This window comes from Borostomias antarcticus, assembly GCF_949987555.1.
Source record: "Borostomias antarcticus genome assembly, chromosome: 7".
NCBI lineage: Eukaryota > Metazoa > Chordata > Actinopteri > Stomiiformes > Stomiidae > Borostomias > Borostomias antarcticus.
In genome coordinates this window covers 7302483-7327295 of record NC_140240.1, presented here as the reverse complement: position 1 = coordinate 7327295, position 24813 = coordinate 7302483, and the positions used below count along the sequence as shown (strand labels likewise).

At 44.1% G+C, this 24813-nt stretch overlaps 2 protein-coding genes across 4 annotated transcripts; both read right to left on the bottom strand.

Annotated features, from left to right (window-relative positions):
- Positions 1-669: 669 nt before the first annotated feature.
- LOC311311410 (constitutive coactivator of PPAR-gamma-like protein 1) lies at positions 670-16588 on the bottom strand. 3 transcript variants are annotated; one of them, XM_084441109.1, is made up of 18 exons: positions 15858-16588; positions 14423-14669; positions 14252-14334; positions 13647-13775; positions 12414-12504; positions 8659-8756; positions 8282-8535; positions 7671-7749; positions 7342-7563; positions 6957-7128; positions 6446-6695; positions 6086-6200; positions 5188-5397; positions 4697-4895; positions 4155-4293; positions 3077-3173; positions 2809-2883; positions 670-2399 (listed from the first exon to the last, which is right to left on the bottom strand). In XM_084441109.1, exons 1-18 carry the CDS (start codon positions 16329-16331, stop codon positions 2091-2093), a joined length of 3243 nt encoding a protein of 1080 aa, XP_084297235.1. In that variant the 5' UTR covers positions 16332-16588; the 3' UTR covers positions 670-2090. The 3 variants fall into 3 exon arrangements, with proteins under 3 accessions (XP_084297235.1, XP_084297236.1, XP_084297237.1); XM_084441110.1 differs by having other exon boundaries at positions 6957-7116; XM_084441111.1 differs by lacking the exon at positions 2809-2883.
- Positions 16589-17741: 1153 nt separating this feature from the next.
- On the bottom strand, positions 17742-24099 carry cass4 (Cas scaffold protein family member 4; the record flags this gene model as incomplete). The annotated part of the gene is made up of 7 exons (XM_084441009.1): positions 17742-18158; positions 18377-18460; positions 19648-20985; positions 21075-21188; positions 21426-21509; positions 22234-22626; positions 23947-24099. The coding sequence occupies 7 exons, from the start codon at positions 24097-24099 to the stop codon at positions 17742-17744; spliced, it is 2583 nt and encodes an 860-aa protein (XP_084297135.1).
- Between the last annotated feature and the right edge of the window lie 714 nt (positions 24100-24813).

Below are 24813 nucleotides of genomic sequence, written 5' to 3'. Positions count from 1 at the left end.
CGTTCATGAACCGTAAGAAAATGTATCCTTGCATTGTAATAATGTTACGTCAGCGTTTAAGACGAAAATCGTCCTCAAATCAGATGAATGAATCATCTCATTAACACTGCAGCTGTTTCCCCGGGTGTCCCAGGACGTTCAAAATCCGAGACTTTACGTCGGCACAGACGAACAAATTCTGCAATTTAACACACAACCACATTCAATGGTGTAAACCTCACATACCGAAAGGGACGAGTGTCATGATCTGCCAATTGAGATGATGTGGACAAATCTGTTTCGTGCTTTAAATCTGCAGGAATTAATATCCTTAAAATAGATTTAAGATTGATTATATTTAATCTTATTGGATTAATTCAGGTGGCTGTGCACATCATTATTTTCATAACGTGACTTTCAAGCAAAGTCCCATTGCTGAAAAGTTCACTATACAGAATATAATCTATTATTATCCAAATTATAGCTAAACATATACTGTAGTAAAGAATCAAGGTTAAGCCATCATTCATTTGCCAGTAGGTGGCAGGCAACATCTTTGCTGGTTAGTCTCAGGTTGATTTAAATGTAATGCACGGGGAAATATTCTGATCAAACATGTTCGGAACAAAAACAGGACACTGATTATACTAAAAGAATATACTTTTATTAAGCATTGTAAGTTGCATTCAACTGCCTTCGAATAACCCACACCACTATCCATCAACAATCAAAACCAACAGTAGTTCATTCATTCTTTTACAACCCATGAGTTAGGAAGAAGATCAACTTACATCAAGGTAATCTATTTATGGATTTAGCTCTTGCGGGCAGGGGTCTGGGGAATACATTGTATTTCTGATCACTATGAGTGATGACAAGCTTCGGGAGAATAACATGGAATTCTGGTTTAGAAGTACACTAAGTTTGAAAACACTAAAGTAAACATCAAAAATGAATACAGATTTGCTTGCTTTTGCTAAACTTTCAATGGGAAGGTCAAGCACCTTGCCTACTTGTTTCCAGCTACAAAGGGGGTCATTTTAGATCAAAGCTTTTTATAAGAGGGTTTTCTTTTTTCCAGAGAGATGCTTTACTAATGTGAATGTAGAAAACAGTAACAGAGAACAATAATGTATACAGTAATGAGTACACCAGGGTTAACAATATTCAAAAGTGGCTAGATAACTTTGTTTTTTGAGTAAATGCAACAGATGTCAATATCACAAAAAAAGGTTAGAGCAAATCAGTTACTAACAGTTAACACCGTTTTAAGGACCATTGCTGCTGATTAGCCTTTTTTTAATTTGCAAATGGGCACAGTACTGGTAAGGATGGAAGGAAAAGGACAACATGCATAATAACTACACACCTTTTAATTGTGAACCATGCAGAAAGTTTAGCTGAAACAGTCATACTAGTGTTCTACATCAGATTCAAGAAGTCGCTTTAATCACTAATTATGACAGAGCCATCAGGATCTCTGTGATTTTGTAACCGTTTCTTGAAATGTTACTTATAAAGCTTAAGTATGACATCTACTTTACTGTGCTCATCAGAATGAATGCTGCAGGATTTCATCTACTAGTTACTTTAGTTTTTGCAACACAAAACCCACAGTGATGACCCATGTGAGGATGTGGTTCTGCGCTTCTCTGTCTTCATGTGAGTCAAATTCTCAAAAAGTATTTACTGTGACAACACAAAATCAATTACAATGGCAAATATATGGTGCCAAGTACTGGAACAGTATCTCAACCTATAAGAACTAAAAGACTGCCAAATGAAAGCATCTTGAGGCTTCAGTATTTCAAGAAAAAGTAAAGTTAACACTCTCATTGCCAGTTTGAGACATGTATATATCAGTGATGAGGGAGCATCTGCATTCCTCTTTATTCCAGTAGTATTTCATACTGGTAGACTTGTCTTTTTTAACCAAGAAATACTCATAAGTCTGGTTTCACTTGTTGACATCAAAGAAGGATCTGAATTGTATGTCCTCAATTTCTCTTACGGAGAGGAAAAAATGTACATTGACTGTAGGTGTTCCATCTTTCCAGATATTCCTAACCCTAAACCCCCTTTCTTCCCTCTCCCTCTCTATAAAAATAGGTTTACTCTTCTGTTTTTAAGACAGAGGTGCCAAGAACTTCGTCTCTGTGGCAATCACTGTCTACAGTTAGTGCATTTAAATGAGTATTAGTATTGCACATCTTGGAGTCACTGCTAAAGGCACTTTCAGGTTGGAGCGGAGCCCTGCTTTCCTCTTTATCTCCGTTCAGCTGGTCAGCCTCTTTACCGTCCACGCCATTCTCTGTGGCCAAGCCCTCTGATGACACCGCAGGGGGTTTGGCCTCCTCTGGCTTGGGCCTCTTCCCCTCCCTCAAAACCTCGTCCACAGAGGAAGCATAAGCAGGCTTGTTCTGGTCGATAGAAAATAAAATGAAACACAAATTACAATTCTGGTGGTACAGACCAGGCTATGGCACATCATGGCACTCTATATTAGCTATGATACTGAAGGGAGTTGGTGGGGGATTGGAGAAGATCTGTTAGGATTTAGTGACCCAGTGATCCATGAAGAGGACTGTTTTAATTCTCCCTCTATCCCAGCAAGCTGTATACAATCCAAAAGAGCCCTGAAAGACTAAAATTGGGGGAAAATTAGTCAATTTATAACAATGCAAAGGCTGTTATAATCATTGGGAACAATGATAAAAACAGATGTGAAGGCTAGGTTGGAAGTCCTGCTGGGAGATAGAGAGGCGAAGCTGAGAGCAATTCAGAAGTTAATTAGTGGTGAAATGAAGGGGCTTCGAACTGCATAAAGACCTGCTGAGAGGCTGGGATGTTCCCACTCAGCCCATACTGAAAGCCGAGACAATGCCTTTGTATACTGCCATTGCACTGTAATTAAACATAGAGAGAGAGAGAGAGCACAAGCTGCATTCTCCATCTCATTGTAACACCTAACAAGAACAGACTTCACATATTGTAATATTCAACACTGCAACCTCAGCGTCAAACGTTCTCAGTTGTACTTCATATTCCTGGGAAGTTTAGTTGTCCTAACGTCATTCCTCTCGGTAGCACGCCTTACCTGGTATATTCCCTGACTCTTGAAGCCTCTGCCGTAGTATCTGGTTCCTCCGCCAAACGTCCTGATGACTGGAGTGGAAATCACACCCCTCGGACGACTAAGAAAGAAAGATTCAGCAATCAGCAATCAAAGATTTTCGGCAAACTATTTTGCTTGTGTTTGACAGAGAACAAAGAAAATCAACATAGTCGCAATCTAGAAATGTAACGGTGTGAAATTTTCATAGCACGATTATAGTGACCAAAATTATCACGGTTATCAGTATTATCGCGGTATTGTAAAATCTGCTGCAAATTTTCTAAAACTACACATGCTGAAATAATTTCACCAAGTTTGATATTGAAAACCACAAATAAAATTAGCAGCACTGCACTTTTCTTTTTGCATAAACACTAAAATAATGCGTCTTTGAGACTGTTGCTAGGTTTGGCTGATGCTGGACAGTATTTACAGTGAGTTTTTCAAAAGTGGGGCAATCAAACACTGTTTTAATGATCATTTTATCACGATAAATTTAATAACATTTAACCATGGTTTATCATTATACCGGTTATCGTTACATCCCTATCGCAATCTATTACAGCCGGGGCCAATTATTATTTTTTATCTACCAGCCAACAGCCAATTTGGCAGGTTAATGATTTTTTTGTAAATTTACCAGCCAAAATAATTAATTGCATTTACAGTGTAGGTTACAATGAGTTCAAGTTCAAGTTAATTCCTTATTATGTAAAAAACGTTTTACATTCAATTGTATATGCTAAATAAGCCATTATTTTAACAGAGGTCAAAAAGTGTGTATTAACAGGTGTAGATACGTCATGGCGAACACCGACATTACAAAGCAATAGATGTGGAAAGCTGGGGATCAGTTAATAAGTAGTCAATACACAAGCTGTTTCTCATTTAGCCAACGGAAAGCACACATCTGCACCTGTTAGCTTTCCTTTCTAACCGCTTATTATTTCTGAACCAAAATAAGCCAAGGCTGGAGGGATTTATCAACTTCACAACCAATCTTCACCAGATTTGGCAAGTGTTGGGCGTTAGGACAGAAAATATCCCCCCCCCGTCTTACCCTCTGTTGGGTCCTCCGACAGACACCACCTGGATGGGGAAGGTGCCTCTTCCACGCGCCCGGCGGCTCCCCGCCCACTGACCCACCACAGTGCCAGCTATCTCCAGTTTACCACCCTGTGAGGACATGGCTTGAAGTCCTGGTATGGAAGGTTGTGAGACAACACAAGGCCACCAAAACACATTGAATTAGTGTCTCTGGCTTAACCCCCAAATGATGTGTACTGTCTGGTCTGGTGTTTGATTTTATAGCCAGATTTATTTGACAGCCACTTTGCGTGTATAGTAGTCCGACTCAACCGATGTAGGTTTTAGGGATAAGCCTTGTCATTCGTTTATTACTGCCCAATCAGTGGCGCCGATTCATGTAGTCGGCCAATCAGTAGCGATGGGAGATTTAGCCAGACAACATGAAACAACACAACCTAGCAACCGCTCCATCGAGGACGATTGGGATTGGTTTAAAGAAATACAATGTTTTTTCCCCCCCCCATCCCAGAATGGTTATGAGTCCGGCCAGACCTTTCTCTTTCCCTTTCTTACCGGGCATGACTCTGCCCCTGCCCTGAGGTGGCATCATGGGTGCTGGGGGGTAGAAGGAGCCGGGGTGTGGGTAGAAAGGCATGCCGTGCGGAGGTGGCAGTGGCGGAGGGGGGAACGGGAGGGGGTGAGGTGGGCGAGAGAAGTTCAGACCCTCCAGGATACTCTGACGCATCTTCTCCACCTTGGCAACCTGCTCGGCCTGCAGGGAAGAGGAGGAAATGGTTGAGCTCCGTCTCTTCGTTCACTAGGGAAATCGAGCAGCCCGGAACCACCTTACCGGAACATTTAGCTACTCATTCTCTAAACCACTTCAGACAGATCGCAGTAAGAATTCCTTATCATACCAGTATTCTACACGCACCACAAACACGAGGGAGGTATTTGAAAGGAAAAAGTGGAACTGGAATGTTCTGCAGAAAACCGAAGGCGCAGTGTTTAGGTAAGGCGAGACCGTGTTGCTGTGGGACTGGGGTGGGCCTGGGTAAAGCTACCTGACCATCACAGAGGTCGATGAGCGGGGCCTTGTCCCGGTTGGCCCTGATGAGTTTACTCTGAAGCAGCTTGCCATCAAAGTACATCCATGGACACCAGTGCTCCCATGGAATGGGCTGGCCACACACGTCATTGGCAAACAGAGCCATGTCCACTCCGCTCATAAACAGAGCAGCCAGCTGGACACCTCGAGGGTCCAGGTTATCAATCTGCAGGGACAAACGTTCAGATTTTAAAAGTGGATCAAACGGGTGAAAAAGACTACCCACACCAAGAGCATTCTAATTAAAAAGGAGCAAAGCACAGAGCAAGCATGAGCAGCCCATTCACTCAGTCTGCCAACATACGGTATCTGGCAACCTGATCCAGCAAACACACAAAGCCAGCAAGAGGAACCTACACAGTCAGAGCACAGAGCAGACGCAGGCTGACAAGAGCTGACATACAGACAGACTACCAGGATCAAAGCGCACAGCTCGTGTGGATGGTTTACACCTCAGCCATTGTTTAAATGGCCAGAGTAAGAATGGGAATCGGTATACACTTTCCAATAAGAATACTGGGGAGTCGATAAACCATCCACGCGTACAAACACCCCTGTCATTCAAAGATGCAATATCTTTTACTGCAAAAGCTAAAGAAAACACGCTTGTGCAAAACAGCAATATGTTTTGTTGCGCATATTTTCTTGCCGGCACAATATGAGGAGTGTCCTTTGAAACAACAGCCCATGTAACCTCTCCTTTAAGAAGCATGTTATGCTATGAGATGTTCCTCACTGTCCAGTCTAGACTTTCAACCATGACAAGATTTGATAGGGTATTGTCAAAAGAGTTTTGATGTCTGCCACAAGGTGTTTCGTGGACACTCCACATATGATCATCACTATAAAATCACCTTCAGTTCCTGCAGCTGGTCAGGCTCATATAGTTTAGGAGAAAGTGCTTGGGCTAGGAAAGCGTCAAGTTCGTTACGACGCAAAATTCTTACTCCTGGCCATTGTAACATAAACCTGAAGCAAAACACAAAAGGTGACATTTTACAAAATGCAGGAACTGACCTTTAATCAACTATCTTGTCTTAAGTGTGTCGCCCTTTCATCAAAGGCTCAAATCATAAAAAATAAAAATAAAAAAACGAACAAGTTATCTCTACTCCCGTCCCGTGTGAGATGTGACTCGGGGGCCATAAATCTGTCCATAATGTGAGGATAATAAGCCTCCGTGTCTTGGCCCCCGGCCACCATCGCCCGCTCACCTCAGTACGCAGCAGAGCACCGTGAGGGATGTGGGGACGTTGGCAGGGTTCAGCATGGCCGGTGTGTCCGAGCGCATGCAGGCCAGGAAGGCCCTCATCCTGCGGTTCTTGTCCTCCACCGCCTTCCCCAGCCAGAGCTTCTTCAGATTGGGGCAAGTCCACTCCCGGAAAGGCAGGGCCTCCACCAGCTCTGGGGTGTGGGGAGACTTGCCTTTGTAGGCTGCCCACTCTTTGACGATCACGGGCGAATCTACCGGAAACAGGACAGAAGTGTTAGCCGACAGTAACTGTATAGCGCATTGTGTTGCCTCTGGGTATGAAATGTGCTATACAAATAAAGCTTTGATTAATTGATTGACAGCTCCAGGCCGCTCGCAAGAGGTTTCCGCAGAGGTGAATATAAGGCGGTGAGATTTGGTAAATCATACATCTGGACTGTCTGGGTTTTTAGGTGCACGGGTTAGGGAACCCCTACAGGGATGTGAAAGAGCTTGAGTACAGTTAAACCCACACTCAGGGAGGCAGTTTCTCCTCATTGCTAGCCTCTCGGCCTTCTTCTTGGCCTCTGCCAGACTGAAGAGCAGTCCGTAAACATACTGGCGGATGGGCCGGAACAGCTGCACCGCTGAAGGCAGGTCTTTGTTAGCTTCGTCCTCAATGGTGACAGATATCTTAATTTCACCCTGCAAAGAGAGACTGTTAGCCAAGCATTGTGTTGTGTTGAAGATAACAGATGGATAGAAATGAAACCATCGCTGTCCTGTGCAAATGCAACCTTCAAGACAAAGCATTGACTTATGAAAAGACATCAAAAAAAGAAGAAGATCCCATTCCCCTTGCAGTATCTAGTATAAAGTTAGCAGTGTGGTGGCTGGACTAGCAGCTTCTCATCTGACCTTGGTGAGAACATGGTAGATGTATGGGTACATGAGGCCCTTCCTGTGTCTGTGCTCAGCGACCCGTAGCACCTCCGGGGCCACCACAGGAAGAGGCGGGGTTGTGATGTCCATGTGGTTCCTGGTCGGCATCGAGAGAAGGGATGGAATCTGGGCACTGAGGCTGTTGTGACCCCCGACCTCCAAGCCCGCACTAACGTGAGAGGTCAACGTGAGGTCAGCCTGGGAGGGAGGGACAAGAGCATCTTGATGAGTTAGCATCGGGAAAGACAGATCTGACATAGTTTAAACTTGAATAGATGAAAGTGAATCTGGTTCCAGCTTCATACTTTTGTCTGGTCTCCCTCTGGGGTGTTCTCAAACTGATTTCCGGGTTTGTCCCATCCTCCTTTATGGTCACTTACATGACTAAAGGGACAGAAAAACATTCATCATCTTTTCTAAGGAGGGCATCAAAAGCAACAGTGACACAACATATCATTGCCAAGTGTTACAAGCATAATCTCTGTTAAATGTCTACTACTATGTGACTACTACGTAAAGGGTTGAGTGACTGGATTATCATGTGTGGATTGTGTGGCCGCATGATAAAGGCACAGTGGCACAGAGTGGCTTCCTTTTCCATTTCGAACACAGAGTACAGCCTGTACTGTCACAGCCTCCATTCAGGCAGGGCTAAGTCAGCTTCTGGGTTAGCAGGCCACCAGTGACTGTTTATCTGGGAGTTATCCTACTCCTTTTTCTACTGAGAAAGAAGTACTTAAAAACAAGCCACGACTGACTATTACTGCAGAAATTCAACCTGCACTAGAACGAAATAAAGCATACAAAATAGCGAGGATGGTGATATGAAGATGCTGTTAAGTATCCAGTGTTTTCCCTCGGAACGCATACGTATCTGGAGAGGGCTGTATTTACGACGAGGCAGTCCTGTACTCACTTGGCAGTGGCGCCTGTGTTCTCCTCATTCGCAGAAGAGGACGACGCGGAGGAGGCATTGAGGAACGCGGGGTCGGTTGCGTGGTCGGGGCTGCTGCCCGGAGCAGGGTTGTTGGGAGAGGATCTCTCGTACAGCGGTGTGTGCTTCCCTTCGTGAGGAATGTTGCTGAAGCTGTTCTGATCCGGGAGGCCCTTCCCTGCCGAGTCCAGAGCCAGACCAGGCTCCACCAGCGGGGTCGGGTAGGTGTGCTGGACCTAGAACGACAACAACGCAGAGACATAACGCTTGCGCTATACTCACCATGGTTTCGGGTTGAACTAAAAAACGTGTGTGTAACGTTCTAATGTTCGAGGTGTAGTCAAAGAGGGAGGACTCACCCCAGGTTTCGCGGGCAGCGGAGCCTGTGGAATGTTGAGCATTTGTGGAGGTGCACATTGTGGCACTGCTGCAGGCACTCCGATCTGATTTGGTCTGACTGAGTGCAAACCGAGATGGCAGTTTAGCAGTCATACAGCATAGCATTCTGATACAGCAAGCCTAAACCTCCATTGACACTGGACAGACAGCACAGGAGAGCCTGAGTCTCAATACTAGGTCATTTGGGGTGATATGGCCCTTTCAAAACTATTAGGGCAGTTTGGTTTAAAATTATTTTACAGCCTAACAAAGGAACATAATCACAGAAACAGTCAAAGTACCTTGGGCTGAACAATTATTGGCACTGATGGGCAATGCAATTTTTTTTTTTTTACAATTTTAAACATTATAACTATAGAGAAACTCCAAATACCAGCATGTGATAAATACTGTACTATATTAAAGTCGCACAGAAACGGACGTTTGAGATCATCTAACTTCCGTAGTTTGACGTATTTCCAACGCAAACAAGCTATGAGGGTGGGACATAATGTTTAGAGGAATTTGATTGGAACATTGACAAGTGGACGGGTTTTAAGAACTTTAGACAGATTCGATAGAAGGATAGCGTTGATTGACGGGTGGATGTCGTGAGATTATTGGCCTAAAATCTAAGGTACCTGTTATCGTAATTGCACATGACCTACCGTTTTCCAGGAAGTAAGAAATTATATACTTTAATATAAGATTACAACAAAAGTAGAATTTTGTATTTTTTTTTGCCATACAGCGTTGAATAGGTGAACACTATGACCAATTCGCCTTATTCACCTCAGCTGCCATATTGGTCAGTCTGACGTAATTAGGGATGCGGAAGTGCCTGTTTCCTTCAATGATAAAAGTTCACTGTAAAAACACAGTAAAAAAAAAGTTCACTGTAAAAACTTTTAACATTGAAGTCAACGGGCACTTCCGCATCCGCACCCCAGACTGACCAATATGGCTGCCAGGTGAATAAGGCGAATTATGTGAACCAAAATGGGACAGAATGCTTTTTTCATTTCTGTGCGACTTTAATGTTCCAATGGAACCAACCAAGGGCGATGAAAGGAACAGCCCCCTCCTACCTCCAGGCCATGGTCAAACCCTATACCCTGTCCTGACCGCTATGCTCTGCTACCTCGGGGCGACTGGTTGCCCCGTCACTCCGAGGCCGCTCCGGTCGTTCAACATGGTCACAGCTCTTCTCTGTCCTGGTCCCATAGTGGTGGAATGAACTGTCCACTGATGTTAGGACAGCAGAGTCGCTGCCCATCTTTCGCCGCAGGCTCAAAACTCATCTCTTCAAGAAGTACAACCACGATCCTCCCTCTAAAGCACCTATTGTATTTTAGATTGCTATTCTTGCACTTTGCCTTCAGCACTAGATTTTGCTCTTAGTCACTTGTTTTAGAAAGGAGATTGTAAGTTCTGCAAGAAGTAGTACATTGTCTTTTCCTATGTTAAATGCTATTATTGTAAGTCGCTTTGGATAAAAGTGTCAGCTTAATGATTAATGTAATGCAACCAAAACCATTTACTGATTTAATAAAAAAATCTATTTCCTCCAAGTCAAGGTTTCGCAATTAATGGCACCCTTAACGATTATTGTAAATAACATCTACAAAAATGAAACCAGGTATTCAATTCCATTTATTTAAGTTAATCTAAGTCTTAAGGAATTACAGTATATTAAGCCATTACTTACTGTTCCACTATGGTGTAAAAACGAGGTAACATGCATGCAATATCCATTTGTCCTCCATCACCATGGAGAAAACAAAAGAACTGACAGTTCAAAAGAGACAGATGGTTGTAGACCTTCATAAATCTGATTATGGCTACAAGAACATCCACAAGCGATAGAATACACCACGGAGCACTCTCAGGGCAATTATTTAAAAATTCAAAATAAGTGGAACTGTTGAAAACCTCATGGGTAGAGGACACAACTGCATGTTGCCCCCCAGGATACTGAGGAGGATGGTGAGAGAAGAAAAAAAAAATCCTGAAGAATCAGTGAATGAATTGCAGGCCTTGATGGCGTCTTGGGGTCACCAGGTTTCAAAATATACAACCAGACGCCATGTCCACAACCACAGGCTCTATGGACGGGTTGCCAGAAGAAAGCCTTTTCTGATCAAAATACACAGACGCAAGCGGTTGGAGTTTGCCAAATGTCATTAAAATTATGACTGGATGAAGGTGCTCTGGTCAGATGAGAGCAAAATTGAATGTTTTGGTCAGATAAAGCATCGGCATGTTTGGCGTCAAAACAGAGATGCATACAAGGAGAGGCACCTCATACCCACAATGAAATATGGTGGTGGGTCAGTGATGTTTTGGGGCTTTAATTCCAAAGGTCCAGGCGCATTGGTTAAGATTGATGGCATAATGAATTCCACTAAGTATCAGGCAATTTTGTCTGATAATCTGGTTGCCACTGGCAGAAGGCTGAGACTTGGCTGTAGGTAGACTTTCCAACAGGACAATGACCCAATGTATACCACAAGATCCACACAGAAATGGTTCCGACAAAAAAAAAGAATGTTCTGCAATGGGCATCTCAGTCGCCAGACCTCAATCAAGTAGAAAACCTGTGTGCTGAGTTGAAGAGGGTGGTTGATAAGCACAAACCAAAGAATATGAAGGAACTTGGAAGGATCTGCCTAGAGGAGTGGTCCAAAATCCCTCCAAATGTGTTTCTTAACCTTGTCAAACATTACAGTAAAAGACTCCATGCTGTTATCCTTGCCAGAGGAGTTAAATAATAATGATTTTGGTTGATTTCATTGAAACATGAATAAAGTACAGTATTTCACACATTTTAAGAAATTCCGTTTCTCTAAAGTTATATTCTTTATATTTTTATGTATTGTTTGGTTGCATTGCCAGTCAGGGGTGCCAGTAATTTTGGAGCCCATAGTATATTCAAGTGTGCTAGCCCATAATTGGACCATGTGTACTCTGCTTTCAGACCAATGAGGACTAGTGAATTTTCCAAACTTGCAGCCGCTATGCAAGAGGCCTTTCTAAAGCAGCCTATTTGTATTCACAGTGCATAGCAGCCATTCCAGAGTGCACACAAGGTCCGAGGCAAGTGGGAAAATTTCTCACATTACTGAGAGCTTCTCGGCTCTGCTCACTCCACTGCCCCCCCCCCCCCCACCCACCCACATGCACACACACAGTACAGACTACACAAATTCAGGGCGATTTTCTGTCGCGGACAAAGTGTCCAGCGTCGGGCCCGATTTTGAACATTGGGAACGATGAAAAGCCTTGTAGTGTGACATAATCGTAGATCAGCAATTTGGCGACGAAAAGTCTAGTATTTCAGAATTTTTGGTATTTTCCTGCCTAGTCCGACATCTCCTGCGACCATGCTTACGATGTACCTTGACCAATAGGATGAAAGTGTAATTGTCTAATCTGACATGGTGACCATCACGAAAGACAAAAAAAATAGTGTAGTCATGTACAGGCCATAACTAGCAAAGAAACGTTGGGAGTGGCTTAGCAAGTGTAGATTGGCTTGTGGCCAGCCTAGTCAAACAGAGACTGGTCATTCATCTGAGTAATCCAGACAAGAGGAGCAAACAGGCTTCTATCTTTTTTCCAACACCATGACTAGCCACTAACTATTGCACTACCACGTTTTCAGTTTGCAACGCGCAGTCAAGACTTAACTGTATGCCAGCATCACTTACGAAAAGCAGGTGATCTTTGAACTTACCTAAATAAGGAGAGAACTGAGGAGGCTTGCTGGCTGCCGAGTAGTACTCCACTGCCTTCTTGAAGCGGAGGAGTTTGTCATCAGTTCTTGACTGAAATAAGAAGAGAAGCAGTGACTCGCCTATCAGTGACAGCAAAACTACGAGGTAAATCACTAACTCGGGCTGGGATCAAACAGTACAGCCAACAATCCACTTGTACTTGGGGAGCAGTTTTATGGTCTGATCGTTACTTGATTTGGCACAAGTCATAATTTTGAACTGACAGTAGGAAAATAGTGCTGACAATATGACCCAAATCGTCTTCTGATCATCATTGTTCACCACTGTCCAGAGTAGTTTGTCATTAATATATCAATTTAGGATAATAAAGCTACAACTCCACAACCCAACTGAACTGGGGTGTGGAGGATTCGCCCTTTCCTCACAGACGAAACGGCGCAGGTGCTCATCCAGGCTCTTGTCATCTCCGGCCTGGACTACTGCAACTCCCTCGTTGCTGGGGCCCCGGCATCAGCCATTAAACCCCTGGAACATGGCCAGAAAGCTGCTGCCTGCCTGGTGTTTAACCACACAAGTTCTCCCACACAACTTCCCTTCTCCTTTCACTACACTGGCTAACTGTAGAAGCTTGCATCCAGTTGAAAACTCTGGTACTACCCTACAGGGCAATGAAAGGAACAGCTCCCTCCTACCTCCAGGCCATGGTCAAGCCCTACAACCCCTCCCAACCAGTATGCTCTGCTACCTCGGGCAGATTGGTTGCCACTCCGAGGCCCCTGTGGTCAATCAACGCTGTCACGACTCTTCTCTATCCTGGCCCCGCAGTGGCAGAATGAACGGCCCACTGACGTTATGACAGCAGAGTCGTTGCCCATCTTTTGCCGCAGGCTCAAAACTCACCTCTTCAAGAAGTACTACCAGGATACTCCCTCTTAAGCACCTATTATTTCAAGTTTGGTGCTACTCTTGCTCTTTGCCTTTAGCAATAGATTATGCTCTTAGTCACTTGTTTAGAAAGAAGATACACTTGTGAGTTCTGGTGAGTAGTAGTACGCTGACTTCCAATGTTAAATGCAATTACTGTAAGTCGCTTTGGATAAAAGTGTATGCTAAATGACTAATGTAATGTAATTGAAGTACTATGCAGGATTTGCCATCACGATTGTCCTAAGATGATACTAGAACTTCAAAAATCAAAAACCTATGTATTCTTGGTTGTACAGTGCAAATACCTGTGAATGCTTGAAAATGTCCTTAGCTATGGCTTCCAGGTCGCTGATGTCTTGCATTTTGCGGACATAGTCAGCTACAGCCTTGATCACGACATCACAAGGGGGGAGCACAAGTTGGTGGGCACGCACCTATGGAATGGATAACAACGAAATATGAATGTGTTCACACTGATGACCAAACTAAATAACTAATTCCTCTACTAAGCTTCCTGTAAATGATCAAAATATCTTATTAAACATCTCCACAGTCCACAAATTTGGCTCTCAGAGCCTCACAGTGGAAAACGTGCTTGGCTGCTCTCCAGTCTGGCTCCACGTTTAAACAAACACAACCATCTGTTGGGCAATATAGGGCTCAGTAAAGAGGCCACAGTGGCAGCAGTTGAAGTAACTCCTATTCTTGAATCTTACCACATGATGTTGGCAATTTTAGGTTTCCCAGTTACAAGAATGCTATGCTGTGAGATTGCCCAGTGTTCAGCACTGTCATGCCAATGTAAATTGTACTTAATTGTTTAGGGAAATGAGTAACAATTCATTTGAAGTTAAATAGTAATATTAAAAACAAGAAACGATACACAAATAATTATCCATTTATAGTTTACCTTCAACGATGCTAAGGGATGCTCTGGACCAAGTAAACTCCAGTGAAAGGCAGCCAAGTCTTCATCAGGCAGTATGTGATTACCTGCAGCATAGGAGCAATATTGTTAATGAGATCCTGATCTGAAGCACTAAGCTAGTTAATTTTAAGAGGTTGCGTCATTGGTACCAACCTAAAAGCGATGCAAAAATGACAAAGCGATTTGGATTGAGATCAAGCTGCTTTGCCACTTCGTGCATCAGGTATTGGCTGGTGGTGAGGCTTTTGCCGTTGCGGCTCAGTTTGAGGGCGTGGGCACTGAAGTAGTAGGGGATGTTGCACAGAGCATAGTCAGAGTCATAGGCCACCAGGCCATGGAACCCATTCTCCCTGCATAAGGCTATCACTTCCAGGTGATGGTCCTCAATACTCTGGACAACCTGTAAAATCACAACAAAGACAATAATCCCAATTAGAGGAGTATTGAATATACACAAAAGCTCAAAATCACATCAATTATGCACTCAGTACTATACATGTGAGGATTGGTCAATTCTATTATGAACCAAGTCAGTCCTTATTACCTAGGCCTATATAAGGGGTCAGAGAACTAACTGTAGGCTAATGTATTAAAGAGAAATTAGACATGGGCAATGAAAGGGGCCTTCATGGGGGATGATGGGCTATTCAAACAACGAATAGACATACAACAACATTGACAATGTCATGGATACAAGTCTTTACATGCATATCATCTTACACTACCACTGTAAGCCAAAATGTTGGTTCTCACATCTCTGATCTCCCTCTGTGACATGTATATTTCATATTACAACCAATATGTACTGTAGCTAAACGTTTCAGGGCATGCCTGTCAATGGCTTCCCTCTACTCAAAAACAGGCCTCTACTGTGGAACCTACAGGAGTGGTGCAAAGGGGAGACTACCAGTAGCTTACAACTCCTGTCACGAACTCTCTTGCACAGTAGTATTACCATAGAGTATTACAGCACATTCATGACAGAAGTTAGGACGAGAACAGGCGTTGTACATCCGGGATAGTGAGATTGACTGTTGTACGCTACTGTACGCTTATTGCACAAGACACTCATACATGCAAGCAAAAGGTTCTCGTTTTTTCACAGCTCTCCTTTTTGATCGACCTGGCAAAGATGGAGGTAGTATTGGAGCAAGTGCAACAGTGATACAAGATAGAATAACTCATTTCCCTTACTGTTTTTGTACCTCAACTTAAGTCATCCATCAGACCATGTCCGATATTGTATTAACGTAGTCAAAATGTAGTTTCAATCATGACATGAATTTGATTCTCAGAGTTGGCTAGCTAGCTGACAGCCATCAAGCATCGCCATGCACATTAAAAAATCGACATTATTTAGCCAACAATTGCTGAAAGCTAAAGCCCGGCAACTCACTTGACAGCGATCTAACGTTAACTCTGCTGTCTGCGAACTGTGAAGTTAGCTAGCACTAGCTTGAACGCTAACTAATGTCAAGATTGTTTGCCTAACGTTAGCTGGTGGACAACAGCTGAAAAGAACTACATGTAGCATAGGCACTAGCTTGCTACTGATAACGTTAGCGAGCTAGCTAGCAAACCAACTTACCCCGATGTGGAACCTGAGGAGTGCCAGTCGGATGCAGTGGGCCATGCATACGGGAGGGAGAAACCAGACCTTCGGTGGTGGAGTTCCCTTATTCTGGACGTGGCTGACAATCTGCTGCGCTGTCTGTCTTTCGTTCACCTGTCGCTTGACCCATTCGTGAAGACGGCCTTTCTCTAGGGCGCCATTGAAGCATACCAGGAGCTCGATGTTGCCGTTAAAGCAGGCCTTAGCTAGGGCAGCCAGGTAACCGAGCATGTGGTTCCACTGGCCTCCGCTCACCCAGTCGGTGTAGAATCCACCATAGAGCCGGTGGAGACAGTTTTCAGCATCCACGAGCAACCTCAGCGGACTTTGAGGTGGTCTCTGTCTGCCTCCTCCAACCAGGCTCCCCCGAGCTAGCTTCTGGAGCTCCACCGGCACAACAGCATTGGGGCAATGCTTTTCAATGTATTCTTGGAAACCTTGCACACCCATGATGAGTGTATTAAAGATCAATTACAACTGAAACGACTTTGAAAGCTAAAAGAATAGCTGAGTAAAACAGGGAGTTGCAGTGCGCCGCTCCCCTTGACAGTAAACCGATTGTATGAATATTGCAGTTGTTTGAATCGTTAAATCCAAAATAAACGAAATTAGGTTGCTACTGATGCATTAACTGTTTTTGGTGAGTTATTTTTTGGTTCATGGCTGCTAGCCGCCATGTGCCGTCTCACGGAGCCATGTCTGGTTGTGTGTCTGGTGTTCAGAGAGAAAGAAACACAGTGACGCAAGGCACGTACTGTGCTCAGGAAAGGAGGAGTCAGTGAGTTCAGTGCAGTAGGAGCAGTTGGGTGCTTTGTGATGAATGACAGGAAAACTGTTGCATCTAACCATTCAGGGAGCAGAGACTAGGGGGGGAGGCAGACCACTCGAATTTATCTACAAAATCTAACTAGCTAGTATATATGTTATATATAATATATATTGATGAATTATACATTATAAATACTAGGTTATCTATCAAGACATCTTTACCATCAAGAGGCAACACTTCTGGTTGACAGTGCATGCACAGACCACCTCACTTTTCCATCCCAGAGCTCAGCCTTCAACAGGGGGCGTCATAGCACTAATAGTAGGCAATGCCGTGTTGATTTAAAAGTCAAAGCGATTGTAGGCTACATGCCTCCTTGGTCTTATAAACGAAGTATTCACAATATTGTTTGCTAAGTGAAACAAGTATTAATTGAAGACCTTTAAAGATTTTATTCATAATAGCAGTTTAGTCTTAAAATGTGGGTTGTAATGGGTTCAAATCGTTTCAAGAATAATGCCCAAAACAAAAGAGTTACATAAGGCATTTAATGGGTAAAATTGTATAGGTTTGATATAAAATTGCACAAACAAGAATATGTTCAAATATACTATTCAGACCATAGAATCTGTAAGACTGTCAAAATGAAAATACATAATTTATAAAAAGAAAATACATAATTTATACATACATACATTGTCTTGGTAAATTCATTTTAGATTTTGCTTTAGCTAATATGCCATCCTAAATGTGCAATGTTTTTATTGAAGTCCACTTATACTTCCATGGAAAACATATTCTAGGTATGGATACAGAATAATATCTACAGTTAGCGAATAATGACTATACTACTACAGTAGTCATCACAAACACTTCCACAACTCCTGTAGCACTTTCTTTATGCGCTAAACAATAAGAAATAGTATAAACTAGCAATTGATATCCAAAAAGATGTATTTTGGTCTGTGAAGCTTAGAGACAATGCAGTGGGTAAAGTCAGTCCCCAAACAAAAGGATTGATTGCTGTTGTCAATAATGACAGTGTCTATTTCACTGAAACAGCAATATGCAGTTCACCCATACAGTGCACTTCAGAGGTCAAGTGATGTTCGAAAGAGCTTTGCTTGTTGGTCTAGATCCTTTGCAAAGTCCTGGGCTTCCTGTAGGGCCTGCTTGTCTGGGAAGTGCAGCGCAGCCTTCTTGGTGGCAACAGCCAGCTGCTTCAGGAGTGCACACAGGTGGTTGCTCTTACACAGCAGACTCTGGCTAGTCTCTCCAGTGTGGGCCTCTCTGCACAGGGTGTCCACCAGTCTCTGGCCCACCATGATCACTAGCTTGCCATGAGAGATGAACTTCTCAGGTGGCTGGTCGTCCAACAGGCTGCTCACAAACGCACTGATGGCCTTCTGCAGAGCACCAAAGTACAGACGACAGTGCTCCGGCATCGAGGCCTTATGAGGCTCCGCCAAAGTGGCTTGAGGCTCTGAGGAACGCTGTTTCTGATCCTCCTGTGAAGAGAGTGGGGAATGGAGAAGAGAGATGGGTGGAGAGATCGTTAGACATCCTCATCTCTCCCTCGGTCCAGTCTCTTACAGAAGAAGTATGGACTTATAGAAGAAGCTGTATGTTGTCTGTAATTACAAGGAAATAATACTAATATCTTAAAGTATCGAGCCTGTATATGCTCCTCCCCAAAAGCTTGTCCATTGTGACAGGAGGTAAATACCTTTGGCTTTATGGAACCTCCAGTTGTCTTAGTCGTTTGTTTTTCCTGTGTTTTCGTCTGTTGTTTCTCAAACTCCTTTTTAGTCTGGAGAAGGAATAAGATGAAGTTCAAATGCAAATACATGACTTTTTGTTGGTTATAAAACAGTCTAATTTGAATACTGATACTGAATACATTACCTACATTTGCAAATGCGGCCATCCGCAATAAGATTGTTTTTTTTAAATTGTTTTTTATAATCTGCTCGGCTGGTCGAGTTGACCAGAAATGACAAAACGATTTATTTATCTCGTCACTAGTTATCCTGACAAGTAGGCCTAACTTCTTTTTGCTGGCTTCCAAAACAAATGCTTGTCTAGGCAAGAGATATTTATGACAGGAAGCAGTGGTGCTCATGGGAAATGCAGTAGTCTTTCCAGGAAAAAACGCTTTTGTCCACAAGTACCGCTTAAATCAACACAAACTGAAAGACTCCTCGTAGCTGCTTTAACCGAGTAGTTCATTGATTGTCATATTGTAACACTTCTTTGTCTGGTACCATGATGGTGGTGCATAAAGTAGGGGGAGAGAACCAATACTTGGGTTTCACAAGTGCCTATTTACTAACTTTCTAGTCACGTTGATCATATGAGCCTGGTCCCACAGCTAATATATTCCTCAAACATGAGATGAAATAGTGTCCACCCTCCAAAGAGTCAAGTATTAATAAAAAGAAAGAAAATATGGAAGCTCCAATACGTCCTTCTTGTGGGAAATCGCTCAACTACAGTAACTAAAATGTTGGCGCCAAGCGCGGGGCAGTGACAATGAAAGACAGGTTCTTCCCCAGAGCCGTAACCACTCTGAATGCCAACATGCACTAATCCCCCCTCTCTCCCTTCCCTCCTCACTGTGCAATAAGGAATTACAGTGCAATATTTTATACAGTGCAATATTTTTTGTATATACATAGCCTATATTTTTATATTGTGTGATGTGTTTGTATTTGTATTGTTGTATGTTGTCCTGCAAACCTAAGTTGAGCCTATTTTAATTTTGTTGTACCTTGGCACAATGACAATAAAGGCATTCTATTCTATTCTATTCTATTCTATTCTATTATATTCTATTATATTCTATTCTATGCTTCCCATGTACACATGCAACCCAAACACACCTTTTAAAGGAACATTCTATTTAAAGGAACATTCTACAATATTTGACCATTACAATGTGCATGTCATTGCAAGCTACTAGTCATTACAGTGTTCTATTGGTAAAAGAGACTTCACCTGTAGTTGAACATAGTCATTCTCATCTTCTACAAGGTCATCCCCTTGTTCACGCTCATCCTGACACTTCTTAATCTCTGGGTGACTCATGGTGTTGGGGGTCTCTGGTTCCCTCTGTGCAGGTTTGAACAGAAGCTTCCCATTGGCATTGAGTATGGACACCAGGCGCTTTACATCTTCTGGCACAGTGCGAGCCACCATTACAAAGCGCTCAAGCTGGTCAGGCGTCTGCGCCTGCCCTGGGTCCTGGGACAGAGTATCCAGAGGCCACCCAGCGACACTCAGAGCACTCACTGTCTGCTGCAGGATAAGACCTGAGTCCTCCACAATGGATAGCTGCTTGTGGAGCCTGGCCTGCAGGTTGGCATCGTTCAGGCGGCGGGCGTTGCCTTTCATGTCCACAGCAAAGTTCAGGAAGCATGTCATAGAGCATGCCACGCCCTCTGCCGCACCTCTGATCTCCTCCAGGTGTTTACTTAAGTGCTCCTTACTCCTCCAGTGGCTGCTGACGAACTCCATGAGCCTGGGAACGGCCCTGCATAAGGCCTCCTGGAGCTCCAGCAGTCTGCGGCCCGCCTCCTCTTGGCTGAGGGTGACCTCCCGCAGAAGCTCTGGGGACGAGGAACTCAGGGGCAGGGAGTCACAGGAGCTGGTGGAGGAGCTAGAGGCCGTGCTGCTCCTCTGGCTGTCGGCCACTGACACTTGTGAGGCTTCGCTTCGCTGCTCCTCCTCTGGCAGCAGTGAGTCTCCGCTCCCTGGCCGGCCACGCAGAGAAGCAGACAACAGGCTAATCCTGCCCCGCTGGAACCGCCCTCTAGGGTGGTCATACGTGGGGCCAGAATCTCCCCTACACTCCAGGGGCACATGGCCTCTGTGGGAGTCACTGAGGCGTTGAACGGAAGGCTGCTCCTGTGGCGGCACTGCGTAAACACAGTCCTCGGACAGCCTCTGCACAGGTGGTTTGTCATACATCGGGGCCCTTGGCAGAACTTTGGGTGGGCTGGGGCTGTCTTGGTTCTGTGGTTGAGCCGAGCTGGGTTTGGGCACATCATAGAGGGAAATAACTGAGCTGGGGTTTTGCGCACGCCAGGCGTATGCTGGGAGAGTATCATAGGGCAGCCTGGCTGTGCCTATGGCTTTGTTGGGCATGGTGCCATAGTAGCCCTGCTCATGACCAGGCTTCTCAGGAGACACAGGCACATCATAGATCCACTCTGACTTATGAGGATTGGGAAGGTTGCTGTACCCACTTCCCAGGTTCTGTTGGGCTTCAGTGGCTGAGGACAAAGGGATGTCATAGCTGGGATCCTGGGACACAGGAGGTGGGACTGCATACACCTATGAAGTGTAGACAGGGCACTTTAAATATAAAATCACATACAGTACAAACAAACGGCGTTCAGTAATGAAATATGTAGAGCACATACATAGGTGTCACTTGAAGGGATGTGCTTCATGATCCCCAGGGTGTCAAACCTTCTCTCCAGCTCACAAGGTGGCATCAGGGAAGCTTTTCGGGTCAAAGGTTGCATTGCTGACGGCTGCAATTACATATATTTTTGTGTAAAAAAAAGAAAAGAAGGAAAAGAAAGGAGAAAATTACAAATGCAAGAAAGGACATCTTAAACTTTCAACAACTGTTATGTACTGTACTATTTCGTTAAACGTTTAGGAAAAATGGTTCAACTTGGTAAAAATAAATAAATAAAAGGATTTCCCATTCCATGTCTAAGAAGGCAATGCATAAACATGTGCAGTAGTACAATACTGAGACTCACAGTGAACAGAGAGGTTCGTCTGCCGCGGTTCGGGACATCGTAAACCTCTCCCTTGGGACTGGACAGGATGCTGGGGGCTGAGGCCTGTAAACAACAGAAGCTATAATATTAGGGCTGATTGGCTCCCCTCTAACAGCTTTGATCCTAGATGTATCCACCTCATTGACCTCATATATCAGCACCTTTATGAGGATAATGATTTCTCCCAAACCCCCTGAGTGCCAGAGATCCCTGTTAGGCCTGCCATGTTTGCCAATAAACCCTCCTCTGTAATTGAAACCATTCTGCATATTGACTCTAAGATGGCTACTGTAGAGGAGAACAGGCCTTCCCTGGAGCAGGAGAGGAAATGGTGAACATGTGGGCAGACTCGGTCCACCCTTGGCCGCACAGGCACCCGCATAGACACCTCTCTCTTTCTGGGGTCCTCGGCAGCATTGACTGCTGTTTGCAGTTAGCGGTGTCTGAAGTCTGTCTCTTCTCGTCTTTTACAGGCCTATAAAGGCCCGGTACTGCTTGCCTGTCCCTACAGAGTGGCCCCTGGTCCCCATCTGTAAGCTCTTTTGCCAGCGGGGGCTTCCGAACACAGCATTTCATCCACCTTCTAGCTCTCTAATCACAAGGAGGGTTAACACTTCTATAGGAAGGGGACCAACTATGCTAGGGGAGCAACAGTCAGACTAATGTCTGGCCTTTATAACTTAGACATGTGTTCTTGTTCATTTCTGCAACAACAACAAAAAGCACACTTGTTAAAGTCTTTCAACCTGCTGCTAAGTATTTCTGATGCAGAGAAAATAAATCTTACCTTGCAGTTTCCCTCCGGTCCATCTGTGCTGTGCTTGAGTGGGGAAGAGACAGGACTGGACAAAGGAGTACAGGGGACCTTATAGATCCTGTCCATTTGTTCATAAGCTGGGCTGGTGGACATTCTGGGCACACTTGGGATTTGGTAGATATTCTGTGGAATGTCAGTGCCTTGGCAGTTTGCTGATTTGGGATTTTCAGCACTCAGAGTCTTGGGTAGGAGCTGCAGCCGGTTTGCCGGGGCTAGACCTTGACGTCCGTACAAAATGCACCTCCACCATCCTCTGCTACCAGCCACATTCTGATCAATCACCCTGACGATATCGCCCTTTCGGAAGGCTAGCTCATCAGGGCTCTCGGCAGTGTTGTCATAGAGAGCCTTTGCAAGAAGGGTCTGGAAAAGGAGCAGAGCAAACACTACGTCAAAGGAGGTCAGATAAAGAAGTCGTTGGGGACACAATGTAAACAACACACTAAGACAACAATAAAGCTTGTAGGTCACTAACAGGCAGAGAGTCTGAAAAAAATCTCCCACATTCTGTGCTAACCAGACACAGTTACAGTATTTGATATTTTAATGCTGGCGATAAAATAGAGGTGACAGTGATATAGGCTCTGTTATTATAATCACACTAACCTATTATTTACTAGAGGTGCTGAACTGACAGTCTGTTGTAGGAAGAGAATGGGACAGTGAGGAACTAGGGCACCGTTTTCTGTGTGCAGCTGTGATACAATTCAATGGCTGGGTCAATTTCACAATGAAATCCTGTCAACGACAGACAGTAATAGAATAGACTCATGGGTGGGTGCAAGCCTAGTCTAATTCTCAGATAAGGCATGCATATAGAAATGCTTGAACACTGGTGTTTAGTGTGAATGGCCTCTTTCTACATCCTGTATTTTAGATTTAGATAGAAGTGCTTCCTTCCTTCAGGTTTCCCCGTAGGCCTGAGAGTGCATTCTCTCTCACACACCTCTAAAAATACACCGACCACAACATCATCATGAGTTTTATCACATGAAGGATACGGTTACAAATCAATTGCAAATAAATGTCAAATATCTGAAACCATTGGAACTTTTGGTATTCAAGGACACTGAGCCCTTCACTTACACATATGCACATATCAGATTAAATCACACAGACGTTGCTTGTGTACTTGCACCCTCTGCATACGTCTCTATGTAAGCTACCATATGCTGAGACATTCCTCGGTGCCAGCACACACCAACACACACTCCACTGACACACGCTTAACTGACCTGTCGGATTAAATGACTTACTAGCCCCAAAATGCCACCACTTGATCTAGCACTAATATTTCTAGATGCTGGATTTGCCAGGTGGGAGACTATTCAACAGCATTCACACAAAGTAATTTGTTTTCATTGCATGAGCAGAGTTTGACCATAGTTCTGTATTGGGAGGATATTTCACATAATCCAACTCAGAGGTCCTGCACATTTCAAAAAATGAATACTCTACAGGAAAGCAATAAAATCTCTGTCCTAATGTCTGCATGATGAAGTGACAATACCCTCGACCACTTTCTTTTGTGTGAGAGACCAGAGACAAGGGGACTAGGGGAGATGGTACGGATGAACTTCCCCCACCCAACACACACACACACACACACACACACACACAGAGGTACACTACCCCCCGCTACCCCCCTCAGCTGATAAGTCTGGGCTGCTGGCACTGCCTTACATGGTACTGCCCTCTTTCTGTGGGTGAATCCTGCACAACAAAGAACCCATTCACCACGAGAGCCTGACATGCCCTGCACCTGTTGGAGAGCAGGCCTGCAAGCCCTATGGTGCACAGGCCCTGCACACTGACCACAGCACAGCACAGCCTCATCCTTCAACCACCAGACACCTACACCAAGCTGCAGCAAACTCCCCTCCATAAGTCTCTGAGTCATGCTGAGGTCCCACCCGTGCCATGTGCACGTAAATAGTGTCAGATGTCAGACACTTTTCCATCAACATTCATCTTGTGACATATTTCCTCTAAGCGTACCCTACATCACCGAAGTGGTGAATTGAATGAGAGCTGTATGTGTAGTTTTCATATATGTTAATATAGTATGTTCAGATACTAAGATACTAAGAAAATAATGGCAGTGTGAAGGTTTACCATTGTGTTCAAATAATGTACAGGTACAGTATTGAAAGCAGTGTCCTTTCTGCTAATTCACATAATTAGTCATGGGCTAATGACAGACACTCTGTGGTGAGGTTGGAGGATTCCAGGGCAGTGGAACTGAGGTTTTGGGCTAGAAGCTAGTTGCACAAGATATGTTTCCTTTATTATCCATTGTGGTTAACATCATCTAGACATCTCATTATGTCTAAAAGGGTATGTCAATCCATATTGATGACATTATGGGATATATTAGCACTGGCAGTGACCCAAATCTTCACAGAAGAAGTGTTTACTTACTTATGCCAAAGGATATGTTTCTGTGTCTGTCAATGAGTACAGTAACATGTGGGTCAGATTCAGCTGTGAGTCTTTTGGATTCCTGTGCACGCCTGCCTGTGTAGCTCACACTCTGACAGCTGGCTTCAG

Coding starts and splice junctions, on each gene's coding strand:
- LOC311311410 (XM_084441109.1), bottom strand. CDS start 16,331: ATGGGTGTGCAAGGTTTCCAAGAATACATTGAAAAGCATTGCCCCAAT. Junction 13,776..14,251: donor ATCCCTTAGCATCGTTGAAG/GTAAACTATAAA, acceptor TCCATTCCATAG/GTGCGTGCCCACCAACTTGT. Junction 7,750..8,281: donor AACACAGGCGCCACTGCCAA/GTGAGTACAGGA, acceptor CTGTCCCTTTAG/TCATGTAAGTGACCATAAAG.